At 34.6% G+C, this 23,092-nt stretch overlaps 3 protein-coding genes across 4 annotated transcripts in view; 2 read left to right on the top strand and 1 right to left on the bottom strand.

Annotated features, from left to right (window-relative positions):
* LOC111375599 (GDSL esterase/lipase At5g33370-like) overlaps positions 1 to 391 on the top strand; it is a 5,063-nt gene extending 4,672 nt beyond the window's left edge. Inside the window, exon 6 of the mRNA XM_022998446.1 lies at positions 4 to 391. Within this exon, the coding sequence (XP_022854214.1) occupies positions 4 to 185 (182 nt within the window). The 3' untranslated portion in view covers positions 186 to 391. The remainder of the gene's footprint in view (positions 1 to 3) is intronic.
* A 719-nt stretch (positions 392 to 1,110) lies between these two features.
* Positions 1,111 to 6,492, bottom strand: LOC111375600. Its single transcript, XM_022998447.1, has 2 exons — positions 6,030 to 6,492; positions 1,111 to 2,159 (listed from the first exon to the last, which is right to left on the bottom strand). The coding sequence occupies exons 1-2, from the start codon at positions 6,381 to 6,383 to the stop codon at positions 1,629 to 1,631; spliced, it is 885 nt and encodes a 294-aa protein (XP_022854215.1). The 5' UTR covers positions 6,384 to 6,492; the 3' UTR covers positions 1,111 to 1,628.
* Positions 6,493 to 9,742: 3,250 nt separating this feature from the next.
* On the top strand, positions 9,743 to 19,136 carry LOC111375601 (bifunctional TH2 protein, mitochondrial). 2 transcript variants are annotated; one of them, XM_022998448.1, is made up of 7 exons: positions 9,743 to 10,160; positions 12,899 to 13,007; positions 14,988 to 15,278; positions 15,393 to 15,807; positions 15,928 to 16,194; positions 18,086 to 18,491; positions 18,831 to 19,136. In XM_022998448.1, exons 1-7 carry the CDS (start codon positions 9,958 to 9,960, stop codon positions 18,916 to 18,918), a joined length of 1,779 nt encoding a protein of 592 aa, XP_022854216.1. In that variant the 5' UTR covers positions 9,743 to 9,957; the 3' UTR covers positions 18,919 to 19,136. The 2 variants fall into 2 exon arrangements, with proteins under 2 accessions (XP_022854216.1, XP_022854217.1); XM_022998449.1 differs by having other exon boundaries at positions 18,086 to 18,261; positions 18,831 to 18,922.
* The last annotated feature ends 3,956 nt before the right edge of the window (positions 19,137 to 23,092 follow it).

Below are 23,092 nucleotides of genomic sequence, written 5' to 3' on the forward strand. Positions count from 1 at the left end.
TAGGCCTTTGCACACCTTTATCAAATTTGTGCCCAAATAGAGATGAATATGTGTTTTGGGACCCTTTTCATCCATCTGAGAGGGCTAATAGACTCATTGTAGAACAGATCTTGACAGGTACAAACACTTATATGCACCCCATGAACCTCAGTACTATCATGGCTTTGGATTCAAGCAGGGCATGATCTTGCCCTACAAACTAATAAACATTTGGTAGCATAAAATCTTTGCTCCCAAATGTGACCTAAATTTTTTTCAGTTTCTTGATATTGTAACTGTATTTTCAAAGCATTGTTGAAGTTTCTTGATAGTCGCGTGTCTGTATTTCGTAATGAGTGCACTAATGGCTCGTTACTCATTAATAAAATATAACATTTTAAAATTGCGTAAATTTTTGTTCTAGCATTTTTTCCAAGGACGGTAATTTTTTCAATTTAGTTGAATTATAACTTCTGTTTATATCGCAACTACAATATTATTAGGAAGGATATGATATACCTGTACATCGATAATGACGAAATAAGTGACAAATTCCTTCATCAACTGACGGCGAAATAATTGAAGACAACAAAGCAATGACAAACATTCAAACCATAACAGTATTTAATTTCAACAACAAGAATGGAAGATTAAAGATTCAAAAAGGATGTTTCATCATCATTCTAGTACATATGACTTTAGCCTAGTATAATCATATCATAAAAATAGATATTAGATTGGAAATACATCACCAAATTTCAATTAGAAACAGAAAATTGAAGTTTAAACTTGAATTCTTAAATATATTCAATTGATCTTGATATGATATTCCTTCTTGCTTTGAACCAAAGAAACTCGGTTGTATTTATAGAATTGAATTGACATTAAAATTCGTGCTCTAAAAAAATACTACTATCTATTATTATCGATTGCAAGAGTCATAATAATATGTGACAGCTTGTTCTATTTGAGGTTATTTGAATAAAAAAACAGATTAACACAATAATAAATTCGACCAAGAGGCAAGACGGGTCACAGAGAAGCACGTATCCGGCTGGTCACAAAACCCAGGCTGGTCCAGACCTCTCTGAAACTGACCTAGCCCGATTTACGCTCGAGTGATTCCAAAGAAAGCAAGAACCCAACTACATTTATTTATTAACAAATCGAGAAAACAAAAATTTATACACTGATAGTTCCCTCTAATAAAAGATAATTACTTACAACTGAACTTCCTCATTAATTTGGAAATGAAATGACTGCACATTATGAAACAGAATTTCGAAGCTTCAACTCCGATCATAGTGAAGCTGGAACTAAGAAATCTGGCAAGAAGAAATTTTTGGTACACCGGGCTCGACATGACTAGAATAGTAGAGAAGATTTTAGCTTACACACTATCAAACAAGTAACACAGGCATAGTCGTTCCACTGCATGCCATCGTGAATGTAAAGCTGCATCACTTTGGATCTGAGCATGGAAACTTTCCGAGACAAATAACAATAACAATCAAAGTCGGTTGCTTGCAATGAGGGGGGAATAGTTCCCCCTACAAGCATAACAAACAGTAAAGGCATGTTTGGTGTGCTATAACTATTTTTTTCTTTAATGCCGTTCATCATCTTACCAAACATGCCATAAGAATCTATCATAATAACTTGGTCCAAGACCCCAAAAATGGGAATACGGCAATCAACAGTCTCACGAGTAATGGAGTACCTCCCTTGGTTCTCCGACTCATATTAACTTTATCTTGCATTCTTGGTTTGTTTGCCTTTACAATTGGTGCTGTATTAGACAATTTGGGCACTCCTGTTTGCTTGTCTAGCTCGTCCCATCCACCAAAATTTTGTCGGTCCCTCTTCCCACTTTTGTTTGACACATTACTTGCAGATGCCCATGACCGATAATCCCATGCTTCCTTCCTCCTAGTACGAGGATCCTTTCGTTTCTCCTTTCCAACTCTGGTATTGCTAGTAGCTCCAGAGTATTTCCACTTCTTGCCCTTAGACTTCGGGCTCGAGGTGTCCCCAGACCTTCCCCACAATGTATCGGCAACTAATGAAAGTGTTGATTGTGCAAGCGGTAGGGCTAACGCCATGATGATAGTATTGGGGCCTGTTCCGACAAGCAGTGAAATGATGATGGCTGGAAGCATCCAACCAAAGGCCCTGAATACCTGCATCAGAGCCAACTCAATTATGATGTATAATTGCAAATAGAACCAGTGATATATAGGGAAACTTGCACCATCCGTTGACAACCTATTGCCCGAGTTCCAGTCATTTCCAAAAAAAATGAAAGAGACTTCATTGAATAGTCACATGGCATAATGAAAACATGCCTCACTTCAAATTTCTGGGGACCCTCACATGTTTAGGAAACAAAACCTTGTTTTAAATTGTTGGCAATGTGAGGGTTATGCGATGATTTAATATAGATTTGGATAGTTTTCGTCACAAGGGACTGATTTATGCAACTAAAATGAAGCATTGATAACCAACTTGCTAGGCACTAGGTTGGGGCCGAATAGTGCCTTTTCCATGATATATATTCAGAAATTCAGTATATGAAACCTTGTTTGATGTCAGTTAACACAAAAGAGTTGTGCTTGCAATCAAAATATCAACTATTCGTACTAGAAATTGTTCCTTGTTCTCAATAAATCAAAAGCTTGTTGATTAATAACAGAATGACAGAGAAGAAGGATGAATGGTGCAAATCTAACCTCAAAACTAGATATTTCTATATCCCGAGATGCTTAATATATTCGCCATAATCAAAATGTTTCCTCTTTCAGATTCAAATTTGTGAAATTTTTTAACACGAGACTACAGGTTATGAAGGTGTATGTTTTTAAATATAAAACAGAATAACTTAAACCTAGCGATGAAAACAAACAAATTGTGAGAAAATTACTAGCATAGAGGCCAGACTCATGCCACTAAGGGCATTTGCTATGCTTAAAATATATACTTAAAAGTAAATTTACTTTTAAGTAATTAAATAATTTTTTATTGGTCTAAATTGGAAAGTAGTTATTTAACAGTATCATAAGAGTTACTTTCAAATGAAAATGCGTTTTTTACTTGAAAATAAGAAAAAAGTGTCAAGTTACCAAACCTTCTAGGAGACGAAATTATTTAAAGTTTATTTTCACGTTTACATTTTAACTCGTCTACATGCTCTAAGCCTGTTTTCTAGATTCGAAGAGCACCATATTGATTGATGTAAATCAAAGACAAAAAATTAAAAAATTAAAAAAAATTAAAAAAAAAATGGAAAATATGAATAACATATTAGAAAGGACATAGATTAGCTATATTTCGCTCATGAGGTTACAGAAATAGTTGTCACACTAACATTAGCCATGCTATATGTCTCCAATTATCTGAAAATCCAAACTATTACAAATTCATGGCACAAAACGAAGACTAAAAAGAGCTCGAAGAGGTACCTAGGTGCATATTAAGTTGTCCATACATTATGCATCAAGACAAACCCTAACATAATTGAACTATTGCTTCACTTTTAAATTTAACTCCATAAACAACGCTCAACTCTCTACTTTAGTGACATGCCCAAATACAAACCGTTGTCTTAAAGAAGTAGAATTTTTCGAACTTAAAACAAAAGATAAAATAATTTAAAAGGTGGATCTTTTTGGAGTAAACTATACAAGTGTTTCCACCATGAAAGAAAACCTACTATTACGTGTGTCAGTATACATTACTAACTTTATGTCCAAAAATACCGATTGCCTATCCTAATCTTTACATCCTTCTTCATTGCACACTGTAACAATTTATCCATAACAATCAAAGTTTAGGTAAAATGAGTTTTGAAAGAGTGATTTTTGGCAGAGCGTGTGGTTAAAAAGTAGGAAAAAAAATTTTGTTTACACATAACATTATTTTATTGGAAGAATGTGGTTTTAAAAAAAATAATAATAATCTTTGTAGAATGGGACTTAAAGTATTACACTTCAAAATGTTGTTTTCACATTTAGGCAAGGTCAATTGGTCAAAGTTGATGTAAAATATTCGGGCCTTATAAATTCTTCGATTATTAGACCAAGTAGTTCAACTAAAGTACATCGTCTCTTTAAGTTAGTTTGGCAACAAAATCCCAACAAGCACTTCATATTACAGAGAGCATGTCTGGCAAAGCATAAAAGTAACTTGCAAATACTAAGCAACTTTATTGCTAAAAATGCTAGACAAAGTTACCTTTCAGGGGATTCTTAGTTTAGAAACATACTTTAGAGGTGAAGAATCAAGCAACAGTCCAATCCTTATCACTTTGAATATATGCAGTCTAATGTGGAAGCTTGATTCCCCCAGTCTCCTATTTCTTCACTCTTCTGAATTTCTAATGTTATCGTGCGTTGACATAGGCAAGAGTTCACTGCCTTCCCACGTGCAGGCATGGTACTGCCGTTTCTCACTATAAACCCATAAGATATCTCACAATTGTAAGATTCCTTTATAAAGACCATGATGAGAGCACACTGAAGAAGTATCAACCTACTGGCTTCTTTCTGCTTCAATAGGGTAATCAGGCCTCTTTTCGAAGTTACTATGGGTTTGTTTGAATCCCATTTTGGGAAAAATAAATTTTATGATAGCGATTTTTTGAAGAATGAGTGGTTAAAAAGTAGAAAAAATTTGGGTTTATGTGAAAAATTATTTTATTAAAAGAATGTGTGTGGTTGAAAATGAGTTTGAAAAAAATAAGTTTTTAAATAATAGGACTGAAACAAGGCTTTATTTACAAACAAAACTTACTTCTCTGAAAAAGCCTAGACATGTAACTTTTAATCACAAGAAGACATACTCAAGGATTGTACTCTTGTTTTTACACATGCATTCTTCAAGTGAGAAGAAAAGACAAACTTACTTCCCTAGAAAGTAAGCCTAGACAAGTAACTTTTAATCACAATAAACATGCTCAAGGATTGTACTCTTGTTTTTACACATTCATAAAGTGAGAGGAAAAGACCTCATTATTCACTTTTCATTGTTTCCCAAAACATAAAACTTCAACCTTGCTTCTATCTGCAATTGAAAATGGCTTAACACTTATAATAGTGATCGCAATTGTACTCCTGTGCTCCTTAAAGCCACTACTATCTGCCCTCTTGGCATCTAACCTTATAACTCCACATTTATATGGCATATTTGGCATAGAAAATGGTTGCTAAGGAGCATGGACATGGATCTGAAACATTGTATACATCACGATACAAACATGAAAACACGTGATCTTTCCAAAAATGTGGGATGTGGACATATCAACATAAATTCTTTAAATTATACGTTTGACATATTATACCTTTACTTCTTTATTATTTTTATTTTTAATAAATTCAACACTTCTTTTAGAGTGAAATATTTTCAATAACCGGTTGGTTTATTTATTATATTTACTTTTGGACCAAACTATATATTATTTTGTTAATTTTGCATTCTAAATTTACGAAATGGAGCTTTGCCTATGCTTGATGTGTTGAGATGTCATTATTGTTTAGAACTATAAAGATTAGGCTCTTCAAGTGTTGGAAATTTTAAAAATATATGAAAAAATATGACATTTTATGTCGTGCACATGCCTTAAAGGGTGTTTTCAATAAGTGTCAGTGGATGACAAATACATAGTAAATATTGCTAGTGCTTCATAGTATATGATTGGCGGACAATATTTGGCTAAGTTTTAAAAGTTACTTAAGTAACTTTATCGAAAAATATGTCTACACATGCTATAAATAAGAAAAATAGTTAAAATTTTGTTTATTGTATTGTCCAACAAATATTATGTACCAATGTATTAATTAAACAGCTAATCCTCTCAATGATTAGCTCAATGAACTCCCTAGTTCCAAAAGGAAGTAACTAAACTTGCATATTTCCTAATTTAACCAATAAATAAATTATTTTATTTCAAAATTACTTATAAATGAGTTTAACTTAGAAGTAAATTTTTTTTATGCTTAACAAGCATGCTATACTGGAACACACAAACTTAAAAGCATATTTTGAAAAATTAATACCTTGAAAATCCAATTAAAACCAATGGAACCTTCGAGAATCCCAAATCCTTCCTCCTCCTCCTCTTCTTCATCTTCTTCGTGAAACTCTTCAGACCACCAAATCCTCTGCTTCGCGGCGTTCCTGAACCCGAACTCCTCCCCCTCATCATCATCATCTGTCGCAAATTGGTTGCCGAATCTGGACCTTTGGTTGGGCTTAACAGTCCTCTCCCAATCCCAATTGGACCCACCGCTCCGGCCCCCTGTGTAGCGGCACCAATTAACCTTTTTGTTGTTACTGGTTTTGAATCCATAGTGATAATTACGATAAGATACGGTGAATGGGCTGATTAACTGGACTAGTTGAGTTGCCATTACAGGGATTGGAGTGTATATAAGCTACGAGAGAGAACGATATGAAACGTGAGTGGCCCATAATCCTATCTGTTCATTGAGGTTCAGCATTACTGTTGCAAGCTGTATAACATTTGGATGCTAAAGATAAAATGTTAATTTCCCCTTATTTAAAATAGGGAAATTTGCACTTTTGCTCTCAATCTTTGTATTATGTTACTAATCTGTCATTAACTTTTATTTTAGCACCAGAGGTCCCCAACATTTCACTTAATTACAGATACCCAGATATACCCCCCTGGTTATTTCACTTCTCTCACCGTGTCGAAGATCGAAAGAGGCAGACTGGTCCATCCACAAAAGAAATTCTTCCACTTTTTTACGTGTGCTTATTTTTGTCTTCACTCCTTTAAGGCATTTAATCTTTGTTTGTAGCTTGTTGATTTTTGCTTCGAGGCCCTTAAAATGTGCTTATATTTCATTTATTTTTTCTCATCTCATCTCTAGGAATTCAGCAATCCAAGAGTCACTTCCTTCACCTGATGACAAATAGGAGGGTCATACCAATCAAAGCACCACAATGATTTTGTAGGAAAAAATGAAAATAGTGTATCAAGTACTTAAATCGTGTGAAATTATCATGATGAAGCACTACATTCACCTCACAAGCAAAGAATTGTCTAGTTGGGTTCGCATCCGTTCACGATGTCTTTTGCCCATTCAATTTCTACATCGACATATCCTCCATTCCATATTACGACTGTAAAAAAGGGAAGAAGGTAAAGAAGAACAAGGTGATAGAATAGATGCCCAAGTAATAAATCAATTAAATAAATAAAATTGGAAGAGAAAATTAGAAGAGTTCTTTGTTGATGGACTAGTTGGTCCCTTTCAATCTCGGACGTGGTGGGAGATGTAAAATAACACGTGGGGTGTACGTGAATGAAACAATGGCAGTTTCTCATTATATCTACAATATTATCATGTGTCTCACTATATCATTAACAACAGACACGATTGTAGAGTTTACGTGATAAAGTATGTTGAAAGTATAATACACTAGAAGATCCTCTCTATGGCTGATAATTTGAACTCAAACACATCAAGGACATACCTGACTGCTCAACTATATAAGCATGGATGTGAGAAGTTAATCAAAGGATATGAAACGGACTACGACCTTGTAGCAAGAAGTGTTTGGAGGGAAAGGAAAATGAAGGGAGTTGTGGAGGAGTGACTGCCATTATTTTTGGATATTGTCTTCTTTTGTGTAGCCTTTCTAAATGTTAGTGTCAATAGACGATCTTAAATTTTGAATCATGTGTAGTTAGATAAACATTTTACTTTTGGTAGGATGATTATCTTTTGTCGTATTTTGGAGAATTTGGTGACTATTATAAATATTATCCCTAGTTATGTTGTGGATCAGTGCTCTGTTCTTCGAATCTTTCAACATTGAATTTCATTTGAGTCTAAGTAATATTCATATTTACATCTTGAATCATGCTTGTTCACAGATTACATGCTAGTAATGCACTAAGCATGTTACCCTCTTGATAATCATTGTAAAATGTAGTTTCAAATATAGAAGTCTAAAATCATTATAATTAATAAAATATCTATAGGTCAACAACGCACATATAATTAGAATTATGTGACGAGCATTTAAGTTGGTAATATTATTCAAAAGATTTGCGATTTGCAAATGTAAATCAAATCGACATTGCATTTGGAGAAATGATCACAAAAAGTGTAGTCTGCTTGTTGTCACTTATGACATAAAATATCAAGCCCAATAATCCTTTTGCATTATCAAAAATACGCTATAAAATGTAACATGGAAGATCTTACTATGTCGAGGTTTTGGAGTAGAAGCACTAGCTAAACATTGAAGCAGCCTCACAACGTCAATCGAGTCATCAAGATACTATTTTAGCACTATTAGACTTCAAGCGGAGACCCAATTTCACTACAAAGATAGGGTGTACTTGATTGTCCCAATTTTATCTTAATCCACCAATGCAAAACCACATATTAAGGTACGTAAGATTCAATAAATCAATATAATGCAAATGAATCAACAAATTAACAAGAGAATCAAATACAAATCATATAATATTAAACATTGAAAAATCTGGCAATGGTAGAAGGATAATCAAAATGGTAAATGGAAAAGTAGATAATATAGTCATCCAATGCTCGTTTTCGTTTTAGTTTTCATACATCACTAATCATCGGAACATCTGAAGATGAACTACTCAATAAATTAATGGACCGTGGCATTCCCAAATAAGGTCCGAATGTCGAGTCAAGTATGTTTGCCACGTGCAATACTTCAACATGTAAAAAATATGTTGTTAATTGTGGATCATTTTTCTTCAGCTCCAAATAGAAAAGTAATAACCTATCATTTGATATTCGTACTAGGGTCATATTCTCACCCGCATCATACTCAATTTTTAAGATCTCAATCCTCTCATCTATCTTCATCTCTGTGGATTTCATCTCAACAAGTCTCTCATACTTTCATCCAACTAGTACAAGAAGTCCAAATGTGAACGATCCCATTACTCCACAGACAAAGTTGTTCATGTTAGAATCACTTTCACATGAATCAAAACAATACACGGATATATGCAATTAATCCCGTTAAGTTTACAATATAATGTTAAACATGTAATCGTATTACAAATGGAGAATCAGCATTCAAAAAACTCTAACAAGCAACATAAATATTGAAGATGTAAAAAATGATATTTCATGTATTATCATAACTAATAATTCTAATGGAGATCCTTTTACAGAATAATAGAGTATGGAAATGTAAAGTAAATACTGGTATTTGATGGCGACTAATGAAGAATAACAAGAATAAGAATGCACCAAATGTTTACAAATACATGATTTCACGAACGAAGAATTTATGTTTCGGAATTGGAAAATACATCAGAGAATGTTTTATGTACAAAAAAATGATGAAATTGTTACCTGTAAATAAATTTTCAAGGATCTGTAAAAGTAATCCAACTGGTAATAAAAAATGAAACTCTTGCAAAATGGAAAATTTCTAAAATCGAAAAAACATAGACGACAATGATATATTACCACGATTGAGTTGAGATAATTATTTACTTTAAAACTGGCTTGATAATTTAAGCCTTGTGAAAATAAGAAACGTGCTTTCACATGCCAATTTAACAGAGATCACGAGTGCAATAAAATTCGATGTTTTGGATTAAAATACTCCATTTCCAAACATAGAGGATGAAAATACAAAACAGCCACTAAGTTGAGGACCTTTAATGTGATTTTACAAAACAGAAGGAAACGGATAAACAGAATTCGTTAAAATCCCGGCTGCCATTGGCTTATTCTCGGACTATGTGCCGTATCCTTCAAAATGTGGCTAAACGGTCCATTTTACACATCTTTTACACACACTTGCCAGAAATAGTAAAAATAAACATTTGCCTTCCGCCGCTTTCCTCCACCGCCACCACTGGATTCAAATTAATCAAAGAAATTTGAATCAATTTGATGCAACAACTCTCACTTCACATTCCTTTCTCCTACTGGTAATTTCAGTGAATTTCAAATGGCTAAGTTGGCAACCGGAAAGTTGCCGCAGCCGATCGAGGAAGGTCTAGGAAGGAGGTTATGGGTCAAGTCCAGAAAGGAATGGACTCAGGCTCTCTACACTCCGTTTATTGTCTGTTTGGCTTCTGGAAATCTTGAACTCGATGCTTTTCGCCATTACATTGCACAGGACGTTCACTTCCTCCGCGCCTTTGTGAAAGCGTCAGTAACCGTCATGAACTTGATTTGTTATTCTTATTTCCTCCATATCATTGATTAGTAGCTCTGTTCTATTACAGTACCATCATTTATTATTCCCTTCTTTTTTTTTTTTGGTTATTCGTATTTTCTTGATAGCATAAATTAGTAGTTCTGTTCTGTCACTGTACTTTCATTACCTTGAATTTCCATTTTTATTCTTCCTTTCCGTCGTTCTATTGTCATTTTATTGACCTCCATAGGACTGATTAGGAGTACGGTTCGATCACAGAGTTGCAGTATTGTCATTACCTTGATTTTCTTTAATTCTTTTTATTATTTTTGCACTTACTCTATTTGTACTATAACTGTTCTACAGAATTGCACCAGAAATCTCACATTGTGCGGTTCAACGTTGTGATAAAAAATGCCAAAAAATCACCCAACAACCCTATTGTGTCTTATCTGTTGGCATTATGTGAAATGCAATTCTGTACCTGCAGAATTGCTCATTATTTTCGTCATTCTATTTCGTCCATAAGATATGTCAATAGTTCTTTTCTATTATGGACTACAGTACCATGATTATCTTGATTTTCTGTTATAGTTGGACTTCAACTTTAATCAGTAAGAATGGATCAGAAACTTGAAAGGAAATCGGTAGCCAATATATTGACTGCAATATTGAAGATCAATTACAGCAAAACTAACAGTAAAGAGGAAGAAGAAAAAGAGAAAGTGGTGGGCAGATTCAGAGAACGAAGAAGAGAAGAAGAATTCAGATTTAGATTTAGAGATAGAAGCAGATAAAGAGAAAGGGGGAAATTCTGTTTTGCGCCAAGGCTAACAATCATCAACTCCACTTTTGCTCCCTCCTTGTGCTGAATTAATAGAGTAGGGTATAGAATATTCTAGAATGCATTGGTTGTGGATGAGTAGTGAGATGGTGAGTGGAGTGAGTTGGTGAGCACGGGTGGGAGCCACAACATTTTCTTTCTTTTTCCTTTTTTTGGTTATTCTGTTTTGTCGATAACATGGATTAGTACATGTGTTCTATTTCAAAACTATAATTACCTTGATTTTCCATTTTTGTGTTATTCTTATTTCCTTGATGACATCGATCAGTAGTTTTGTCCTGTGACATTGAGAAATATTAGGTTTTATTGACATTTTCATCTCTTTATCAGAATGGTGTTTCTGAGTCTGTTTGAGTTCAGGAGTTTGGAAAATATATTGAGATCGTCTTCTATTTATCTCGTTCTTAGAATTGTTGTGGTTTATTCTATAGATAAAGTTTATGAACTGTATGCTAGGCAGGAGGATCAATGGGTAGTGATAACAACACAATAATAAGGTCGCTCTGGGGAAGGACTATTTGTGCACTGTTTATTTGTGATATGTTCATTCGTAAACTTGTTCTTTTAGGTCTATTCATTTGTCCACAGAATATGTGAAAACAAATGATTGGATTAATTTTCTTTTCTTATTTCTTGGCATGCTGGCATGATAGGAAACAATAGTCTGATTGTGAGAGTATTGGGATTTTCATTCTGTTATCATGGGGCTCATAAGGAGCTTCTATTTTTCAGTTGTAGGCTTGAGTTTGAACCATAAAAAATGTTGAAAGTTCTACTGTCCTGATATTCAATGAAAGATTCAACCCTGCATTTGATGGTTGAACTTGAGCTAATGAGCAAAACTTATTTACTAACTCTGTAGGGTTGAGACAACCTGATTGCTTGAGTCATAATCTCATACTGCTAAGGGCTAAAAGTCATTTAAAACAGATATTTCTTATTTTCTTTGGCTTTGACTTTTTTTATATGAAGAAAATTAAAGAGGGAAAAAAGGAAAAGAGATTATGTTCAAGTCTGTACTACCATCGAACTTCACCTCTATTTTCCTAAAATTGGATTAATATATTCATCAGTCATGCTGTCAATCAGTTTGAATAGGTAAAATGAACAAACTCTCATTACAGACCCACCATAGGTATAGAACCATTTAAAGACTTACTTTTCCACAATCTGTCTGTCCTACCAACAGTTTTGGTCTTAATGGTGAACTACATTTTTATCCTCTTTTGGTAAGCAAGCTTGGAGCGGTTTCTGCACGAAATAACATTCAAATTCTATCACCATTATTCGAGCACATTATGTTAACCTCCTCCCAAAGTTATGATGTGTGCTATTTCTCAACCCCTTTCCCAGGTTTTGATTGCTAACCTGCACATTACCCTTCTGTCTTGATCTTGTTATTTTTCTCAATAATAGCCATAAGTCCACACTTCTTTCATTTTTTAGTAATTGCTCATTGCCCTTATAGACATAATGATAGGTGTTACATACTGGATGCTAAGCGAATCAATTTGCAGCAAGAGTAGCAAAGAGACACTAGTAAACAAATCGTTTTCTTAATTATTTGAAAGCAAATTAAGATAAATGGCACATGAGATGCATATGTCTTTTGATGTGGCAGTCCAACCTTGTGACACACAAGTAGGTTGAAAGATTCCTTCTTTCTAATGTGGTGCAAATTATTGTCACATTTACATCTGAATTTGAAAATCAAGTTAAATCAAGTGGAATTATTCTATTGTCAATTTTGAGATACCAACATGGTGCCAAATACAAACCTATGTCCCTATGGGTCCAGTTTCCTGTGTTTTTGGAGTTCAAGTTTTGGTCAAGATACTTTTATCATAGATTATGAGCTGAAAAATTGCTAGGATTTTTTATATTAGTGAAGAAAATGATATATAGGTACGAAATGGCTGAAGAGTGTGCAGATGATGATGATGCGAAGGTTGGTATAAGGAAACTGAGGAAGAGCATTCTTGAAGAGCTCAAAATGCATGATTCGTTTGTTCAAGTATGTATCAAAACTCTGCATCTGCATCTGTTCTTTGTGGTGTTTTAAGTTTTGTTTCTTCTTATATTGATTGTCATAATGGGACTATCATATATTTGCATGGGTTCCTGTTTACATCAATGCACATGCACTCCTCTGTACCTTGTCATTTAAATTTAAATATCTTTTTACTTGTTTTAAGAAAGTTTAAAGCTTACTTCAATGAATATTAAATCTTTCTTTCTGTACATTAGGTTTTGTCGATAACTAGTAGAAATTCTGAAAACAAGACAATTTATTTGATCTCATTGGTTGTGCTGAACAGATTATTATTCCAACATCAAATGAACACTAAATTTGAATTAAAAAAAAAATGTTTAAGAGTACACCTTTAATAAATTTTTGGGATAATGGACTCTATCCTACATTTACTATAGAGGAAATGTGAACATGAATATGTGAAGATGATTCTTGAAAGAGATTCCTTGAACGTTACTGCTTCACATTTATTATCTTCCAGTGAGCTTTGAATTAGAATGATGGATCTAATATATTAGTTAGGACTTAGGATTCACGTATACATGCTAAATATATTGATGGACGCATACTAAATGTATTAGAGTTGGGCAGAAAGAGAAAATAATTGCTAGTATTGTAAAGGAAGTTCTAAAAATAATAATTCAAAAACTACGGATACGGTTATTGGGGATTGAATTCGATATTAGAAAAGGATTACAGATTGCTGGTTTAAAATGGATTACTTGCTTTCAACATTTGATATTTGTTGTTGTCTGCATGCCTCTAAAGTTGGAAGGTACATTCTATAGGACAAGAATAAACAAAAGACCCCAAAAAATGAATATGCATATGTATATTAGAAGTATAGGCTTTCCCTAATAGATGGGAGAATAAAATATAGGCTTTCCGTAATGGATGGGAAAATGAAAATTTCTTCTAGCTGACTCCAATGTTTAAAAAGTTGTCAGAGGCTTAACAGGCACCTAATGAGGTTTTCAATAAACACTTATAGCTTATGGTTAATGACCAAGGACTTGTGATTCTCATTTTTATTCCTACTGGTCCAAGTTTCCCAAAGCTGGTGATATTATTGTATTTTTCTGTTTATTAGTGAGCTATAGAAACTATTATTGTATGATACTTTTAAGAAGTAATTTTATTTAGTGCACTTGTTATTGGGTCAATCTGGTTAATTAAATTTGGTAAATTTTATTGGGTAAGCGGTAAGCAGAAAATGCAATATGAACTGCATGTAGGCTGGTAGCCATGCTCTTGGGGACCCAGTGGCTGTAGATTGTGCTATAAGGCATTACTCTCTTTTGAGTCCGTGATTTGTTGATAGGACTACCAGGGCGTGCTTCTTATTCAAGGACAGTGGTGAAGGACGAATCTTGTATTGAAGGTGACTTCTGGGAGTTTAGTGAGGGCCAAAGATGGATTTCTGGCTCTTTAAGGCAAATTCCATCTGCTGGATTGTTCTTTTCTTCCCAAGCAGAGTGAGTGTCAGCTTGTGCCAAATGTGCCAGTCTCTTCATTTTTTGTGGAATTGTATTTCCTCAAAAAACTTTGGAGAGAGTTGGGTTGCACCCCTGTGAGTATGAGTTTGTCCTCACACCTAGGCCAAACAAAAGTGGATACATGCCATATCACTTAGCTATGGCCTGCCTCAGCTCATTACTTTGCTTTTTATCATATTTCAAAGATCACTACATAAAGCCTCTGGATCACATTTAGAATGTTAGATACAGAGAATCTGCTTTTCTGCATAAACAACTAGAAACATCATCATATGAGTATATTTTTCTATTTGCATCTTGATGCTTAAAACCCTGATAGGTTGAGCCCCTGATCACTGTAAGGATCAACATGGTTGTAATGGGAGTTTCTATCATTTTACTCTATATGATGTGCTCTGTTTTACAATCAAGTTGCAGATCACATGCATATGGACTTCTCTTTTCTCAAGGTTATGTAAATTTGTAGGAATGGGATATTGACGTGGCCAAAGAAAATGTTCCTAATGCTGCAACTGACAAGTACGCAGATTTTTTGCTGGCCACAGCCTCAGGAAATATTGAAGGAGTGAAAGCCCCTGGTAAACTAGCAACGCCTTTTGAGAAAAAGATATTGGCTGCTTATACTCTTGGTGCTATGACACCTTGCATGAGGCTTTATGCCTTTCTAGGTGAAGAGGTGCAGGCACTTCTTGATCCCAGTGAAAGTCCTCATCCCTATCAGAAATGGATCAGCAATTATTCCTCTGAAGCTTTTAAGGTTTATTTTACTACTGAGTAACCTTTACTTTGTTCATTTGTTCACAAACTTAAATTTTCACCAATTACAGGAAATTTATACATAATGGTCTGTAATGTTGTTTTCTCGATTTAGGCTGTGACTCTGCAAACTGAGGTTTTGCTGGAAAAACTAAGTGTGTCTTTGACAGGCGAAGAGCTTGATATCATTGAAAAGCTCTACCATCAAGCTATGAAACTTGAAATAGAGTTCTTCTTAGCTCAGCCACTTGCTCAGAAAACTGTTGTTCCTCTCTTGACAGAACATAATCCAGCAGAAGATCGTCTAATTTTGTTTTCCGATTTTGATTTGACATGCACTGTTATAGATTCATCTGCCATCTTGGCTGAAATAACCATTATAAGTGCCCCAAAATCATATCAAAATCTATCAGAAAATCAACTTACTCAAATGTCTTCGGCTGATTTGAGAAGCCTTTGGGAAGAACTTTCCAAGCTGTACACTGAAGAGTATGAACATTGTATAGAGGGCATCTTGCTTTCTGATAAAGGTGTGTTATCATATCTTGCTTACTACATTCTTCATGCTTTGCAATTTTTTAATTATTAATACCGTGTCAATTGGTGAGAAACTTGGATGGACAAGCTTGAAAGCTTATCATTTTATGCAGCTGAACAATTCAATGTTGAAGGTCTGCGTAAAGTACTCGAGCAGCTTTCAGAGTTTGAGAAAAGAGCAACCTTGAGGGTGATATATTCTTGGGTACTTAAAGGTTTGAATGTTAAAGATATAAAACAAGCTGGGGAAACCCTGCTTTTTCAAGATGGTTGCACTAATTTCTTCCAGAGTCTCACAAGGAATGAAAAGTTGAACACAAATGTCCATGTTCTTTCTTATTGTTGGTGTGCTGATCTGATTAGGTCTGCTTTTTCATCAGGTAAGTTCTTTTCTAGCCAGAACCTGAAATTGTTGTATTTCTCATATGGCTATTATATATAATTTCCATCTCTCTGATTGAACCCTTAGAATTTATTTCTGAGGATTAATCACATTTTTTAACATGTAGGGTTTAACATTTTTTTTTTTTTTTACATCTCATTGGAATTAAACGTGAACTTTGTACCTGTGCACACTCAACAAGAGAACTTAAAAATAAAAAATAAGAAATCATGCCCTTTTTTCGTTTTTAAAGGCCTAGAAAAAAACAAATAAAAACAAAAAAGGTTCAGTATATGCACCTAAATTATAATGCATATTTAATACTCCGCTGTGCGACTTGAATTTTGACATCCACATTTCAATAACCGATGGTTTTTAGTCAAATTTCAAGCGGAAAAAGTGCGTCTCCAAATTTTTTTTTATCTTCCATCACAATTATGGAACCTCCATTATCTGATCTGAATATATTTGTCTATTAACAGTTCGTGTATAATCAGAAACTTGAAATAACTTGGGTTTTTTTTTTTTTTAAAGATTATCAACAGTAAAAGCGTCATTTAGGGATCAATAGTAATTTCGGCAACTGAGACTGATGAAAAAATTAGCTTTCAGTTAAAATATTGTTTTCAAAATCTCTTGGCATTTTGGTTCACTTTTATCTCTCCCACTTCCAATTTTTTGTTTGATACATGGCCTGTAACCATTAGCCAGTTGATGCACCAAAGTGACTGAAACTAGAATTATGTGGTTATACATGTTCGATGTTGTTGTAACATTTTTGGATTTATGTTCATGTAAATTATTAATAGTTATATTATGTAGTTGCACACTTGCACTACATGTTTGATATTGAATTCAAGAATTTATTGTACCAATACCTCTGGATCCACATCAACAACAACCAAGGAGGAAGGAGCCTTTGAGTCAGATGTGGCATTAGACTGTTTTCAAATAGATTCTTTCTGACTGACACCCCAGTCATAATGCCACTAAGTCTTTTTTGTTCTTTTGAAAAAAAAGTCCAAAATTTTGTCTTTATGATTTGAGTTGGCAAGTTTTATTTAAAACATTTTGAGTCAGATATGGCATTAGATTCTTTTCAAATAGGTTCTTTCTAACTGACACCCCAATCATAATGCCACCAAGTCTTTTTTGTTCTTTTGAACAAAAAGTCCAAATTTTGTCTTTATGATTTGAGTTGGCAGTTTTCATTTAAAACGTCTTCAGCTGTATGTTCATGAAAATTAGTAATAGCAAGAGTATGTAATTTATGTCTATAAGCTGTTCTCACCATTAGTACTAGTACTTGGACTCACTACCCATACATATATAATCTTTATATTAGTTGATGTTTCCCTGACCAGTGTATCTCTTGTCAGTGTCCCATGTCCATAGCTGTGCTTTGTAGCTTTTGGGATTACAGTTGCTAGTAACCGTAGTTTATGCTATTGATGTGATGGCAATTCTTGATGTTATGCGTTTATACGTCTGTGGGAAGTTCAGTATCCATCATGTATATAACAGAACTTTTATGGAACTCATCTATGAATTGCAAATGAATATGTTATGATTAGCAGGGCCATTGTGTAAAAACTATCTTGTTTAGTAATCAACAAGCTAGAAAGATACTGGGGCAGCAGAAATTCCTATCAGACCAAGTGGAGAATGGATGGAAACATGGTATCAGAAGTTTGAGAGGAATAATTGTATGAAATAGAATTTTGCATTTTGTTGTTCTCTGGAAAGCATTTCTTCTGTACTATATTTTTATGTCTTACCTGTAATTCGAACTTGGCTTTTCAATGAATTTTCATTATTCCATTGCAATACAATGCCTTGTGGAATATTCTTTGTTTCTATGTTAATGCTTTTCTTATGATTTCGAGTAGGTGGTTTAGACATTATAAATGTACATGCAAACGAGTTTGTCTACGAAGAATCTTCCTCTACTGGTGGAGTTGTTATGCGGGTTGCATCTCCCATTGACAAGGTTGCAGCATTTACTAATATTCTGCAGAACTGCGACAAGGACAAAAAGACTCTGACAATATACATCGGAGATTCAGTGGGTGACTTGCTTTGCTTGCTTGAGGCAGATGTTGGCATTGTAATAGGTTCAAGTTCAAGTCTGAGACGAGTGGAAAGTCATTTTGGTGTTTCTTTTGTTCCTTTGTTCCCTGGTGTGGTCAAGAAACAGAAACAATATGCTAGAAATGGCTCACCTAGTTGGAAGGGTCTATCGGGAGTTCTTTACACAGTCTCAACCTGGGCAGAAATTCATGCTTTTGTTCTGGGGTCATAAAATTTTTGCTCTTATGTACAGATTCATGATAGCTCATTTAGAAAAAATCGAAGAAACATCAATATTATAGAATACATACATACATACAAGCTTGGTGGTGTTTTTTCGAGCCACAGATCAGCTCTGTTCTTCCCTTGATTTTTGCTACTGGGTATTTAGTGAGGAATATAAATGCGATTCTTTTGGCTGATGTTCCATATAGGTTTTCCGGAGTCAACTAGTGAAAGATACAATAACGAAATAAGATCTTTTGTTACGGTTTTATTCTTTTTAGGAATTCCTTATTTGCTATTCTAAAGTCACTAACTTTTGTCTAGTTTCTTGATCTGCAGATGTTTTGAGAGCTCCTGTTGCAGCTCCGATGAAGATACGAGTTCAGTATCATTGTATTCAAGTGTAAAAAGTAGACATTTTGCGTAAATTTGCTGTTAGATTTTTGGATTGGACGGAATTATGGTCGACGCATTGAATGATCATTGTACTGATTCTCTTGATTGCACTCATGTTGGGAGAGAAGCTTCTGCAAACTTTTTAAAATTTCGTAGCTCTTTTAGTCTTCGTAGAAGATCCAGTGAGCTTATCTGGTGTCAAACTGGAATATCTTATTTCTTTAGCTCGATATCATTTCATTTCTGTAATCTGTTTTAATTGGTGTGGCATTTTTTATGAGTCATGCTTGGGGGTACATTATGGACATAGTGTCCATAATGCACATATGACGCCTCCCTATTGAAGGGGCGCCTGGCCCACCCCGCACCTCTCCAATAGGGGGCACCATGTGTGCTTTGTGTTCATAATGTACACAAAGAATTATTCATTTTTTATTCTTATCTTTCTTTAAAGGTGTCAACCCGTCTGACATGTCCTGCTTTTGAGGCTCCCATTACCTGCCCCTGTTGGGCCTATGGATTTCACTTTATAAGATTAGGCTTGCTTCTTTCTGTTTTTTTTTTTTTTTTTTTTTTTTTTTTTTTTTTTTATCCCACTTGGGTAACATGACTTTAGTGCCGGGCTAATCTGGGCTGGGCTTTCTAGGCAGCGTGCTTGTAAGGCAGAGGAATGGATACTACTCTAGAATATAAAAGAGAGAATAAAAAGTTAAAAAGTATAATAAGGGAAAGGACATTGCTTCATGTACATCGAACTTTACATAATGAATTACATAATATCACATGTTATCCTATCATTTGCCAATTTAAAATACAATGTTTAAGTGATTGCATTCCTGTCCTCAAAGGCACCCATCATGCCTGCCAGCATCACGTGTTGATGTTGTGGTGCCAAGCATTATGTGAACTTATTTACTTGAAAAATATGTTGAAGAAACTAAACTGAGTTCGAGTCAAATATAGGTGTTTGATATATTCATAACTGAAAAATATGAGTTTCACTTTATCAGATTAGGCTTGCTTCTTTCTTTCTTTTTTCCACTTGGGTAACTTGAATGTAGTGTCGGGCTGATCTGGGCTTGGCTTTCTATGCAGCGTGCTTGTAAGGCAGGGGAATGGATACAACTCGAGAATGTAAAAGAGAAAATAAAAAGTTAAAAAGTGTAATAAAGGAAAGGGCATTACTACATGTACATCAGACTTTCAATAATGAGTTACATAATATCACATGTTACCCTATCATTTGTCAATTTAAAATACAGTCCTTAAGTGCTGACATCCCTACCCCTCAAAGGCACCCATCATGCCTACCAGCATCACGTGTTGATTTTGTGGTGCCAAGCATTATGTGAACTTATTTACTTGAAAAATATATCGAAGAAACTGAACTGAGTTCGAGCCAAGAATAGGTATCTAACATATTCATAAGCTGGTATTAATTTTTTTTTGTTAGTCAACGTTTGATTACTTAAAAGTTTTCATAAACTCGATCAGGTTGAGTTTAAGTACAAGTTAAAGCTTAAATTGTCTTTAGTTAGTCTTCCAAATAAAGTTTACACTTCACTAAGTAATAAAGATGCCAATATCACACTTGGTTGATTTCCATTCAAATCTTGAACTTAATGCATAAAATTTGGAAGGATATCATTAATTGATTTCAACTAATCAAATTTGCAAGTTGAGCTCCCAAATTTCACATGTAATTTTGGAGGAGAAGAGAGAGAATCAATAAGTTAAACTATATATGGTTGTATTGGTATTGGCACTTCCATCAAAAGAATATTCAATCTAATATGGAATCCAATTAGGCCACTCCCCAAATAATTACAAGAATCCAAGAAGGGTTATTGACCTTGGTACTATAATTTAGTAAAAAATCCAAGAAGATTATTTTAAACCCCACCTTCGCAACCCCACTATAATGTATAGTAAGGCATCATGATCACCAATTATAATTATTTAAAAAAAACTCCCTTTACTTATCAAAAGGTAGGTGATTGATGGAAATTTGAGTTAGACTTACCAAGGCTCAAACAATAATTTTCTTCTTTAATGGATAAAGATTCGAGCACTTCAATCTCCGTACAAAAAGGTGTCTATCATTTTATGACCCTTACTTTAAATACATTGAAAAGGCTCATAATTCATCCTTATCACGTATTTGACTGAGAGGGTGTAATTAAATAACACAATATTAATCATATATACCTTCTTAGTCGCTTTAACAAACAAGTCATTAGCATATTAAATCATTTTATTCGCGGTCTTTTTAGTGACATTTAGGGAATCATCTTATTCTTTTTTCTTTTTTTCTTTTTTTAAACATTTAAGAAATATCACATTACCAACAAAAAGAATTGCTCTAGCATCTCAATGAGGGGACAACTTGTTGGAAAAATAATTAGTTGCAACAGTGATCAGAACAATATAATGCAGAAATATAAAACTTATCGTCCGATCGAGTTTCGTGACAACACGATGTCCTAAAGTGAAATTGCCCGTCAATAATTGTTGTGACATCCGTGAACAATCACTTCCAGGATACAACGATCGTAAACCACTTATGCAGCAATCACGAATGATTTTTTTAGAACTCTCAATTGTACTCCAGAATAGGTATAAAAACCCGAATATAAGAAATTCACAATATGAAAAGAGTGATTGATTCTATTTTCTATTTGTGTGTCTTTTCCCAAAGCAAGATATGGGTTTATATAGGCAAGATGGTAGTAACAGTCTTCACCATGTTAGTGTAGAATTTTAATGACTGAGTAGTGGGTGTTTTAATGGCAGTTAGTGGATTGTTACAAAAACAAACAGTCATAAAATACTGACTAGTTTTACCCATTAAATAATGAAAAAAAAATTTTTATTTTAGTTAAGGAAGCCCAAGAGCCCAAGGCCCCAAGGTCCATATCAAGACATTTTAATATTTGCGTGGGGAGTGATTCGAACCCCTGACGTCCCACACAAATGTCACATTTCCCACAACTTTGGCACTTTATCTAATTTGATTATTTCTTTCACATTTTATATTTATACCATAAATATATAACAGTCCCCCACATGAAAGAAATAAGATAAATGAAAATATTACTCTGGAGTACGGTAGAAATCATGCAGGCTTAGGTGTCTATCGACTTGAACCTTGGCTTTGTATATTCTATCGAGTTTACTAACTGTAGAGTGAACTATGTCTTGAACTCTACAATTATAGTTGCAAACTGAGACAATAGAACACACACATGATTTCTAGAACAGTCATTGAGTTCTCGCGGTTGTGTTCATTTCGGCCGTGAACTTTCCCAGTTTCTTTGAGTGCTCTAGAGAATTCGCCTCAATTCTCATAGGAAGCGGCCCCACTTCCACACTCAAATAGGTGCTACTATCAAGGGTGCACTGTATTTAAACACCCCACTGAATATCAGCTATAATAAGCATTAAGAGCATTAGCTCATCCTCTAATCAATACAGTTGGTACTACGCATCATAGGGAGGGGTTTGGAATAAATCCAATGTAGTACCCCCACAGACCACTCCAATAACTTTGTTGTCCCATTGAACCTTGACCATGGGATCTCCAATTGCAAGGTTGGGTTTCCATTATATGTGATCTAATACATAATAGGCTTTAGCCCCATCCCCCTCGATGTTTGTTGAATTAGCTCTCTAGCCAATCCTTTGGTTAATGAGTCAGCAATGTTATCACTTGACTTCACATAGTCAATAGCCATAATCCCATCCTTAAGCAGCTGACGCACAGTATTGTGCCTCCTACGAATATGTCTAGACTTTCCATTGTAGGATGAATTTTGAGCTCTTGAGATAGCTGCTTGACTGTCACAATGTATTGAAATAGTTGGAAATGGTTTAGACCACAAAGGAACATCCATAAGAAAATTCCTTAACCATTCAGCCTCCTCACCTGCCTTATCTAAAGCTATGAACTCAGATTCCATAGTAGATCTAGCAATGCAGGTTTGCTTAGTGGATTTCCAGGAGACAGCTCCGCCTGCTAATGTAAATACATATCCACTTGTAGATTTACTTTCATTGGTATCGGAAATCCAATTAGCATCACAATATCCCTCAAGTATAGCAGGGAATTTGGTATAATGTATTCCCCAGTCTAGAGTGTATCTCAAATACCTCAAGACTCGAATAAGAGCATCCCAATGTTCATTGTTAGGATTACTAGTATACCT

This window comes from Olea europaea, unplaced genomic scaffold, assembly GCF_002742605.1.
Source record: "Olea europaea var. sylvestris unplaced genomic scaffold, O_europaea_v1 scaffold139, whole genome shotgun sequence".
Classification (NCBI taxonomy): Eukaryota; Viridiplantae; Streptophyta; class Magnoliopsida; order Lamiales; family Oleaceae; genus Olea; species Olea europaea.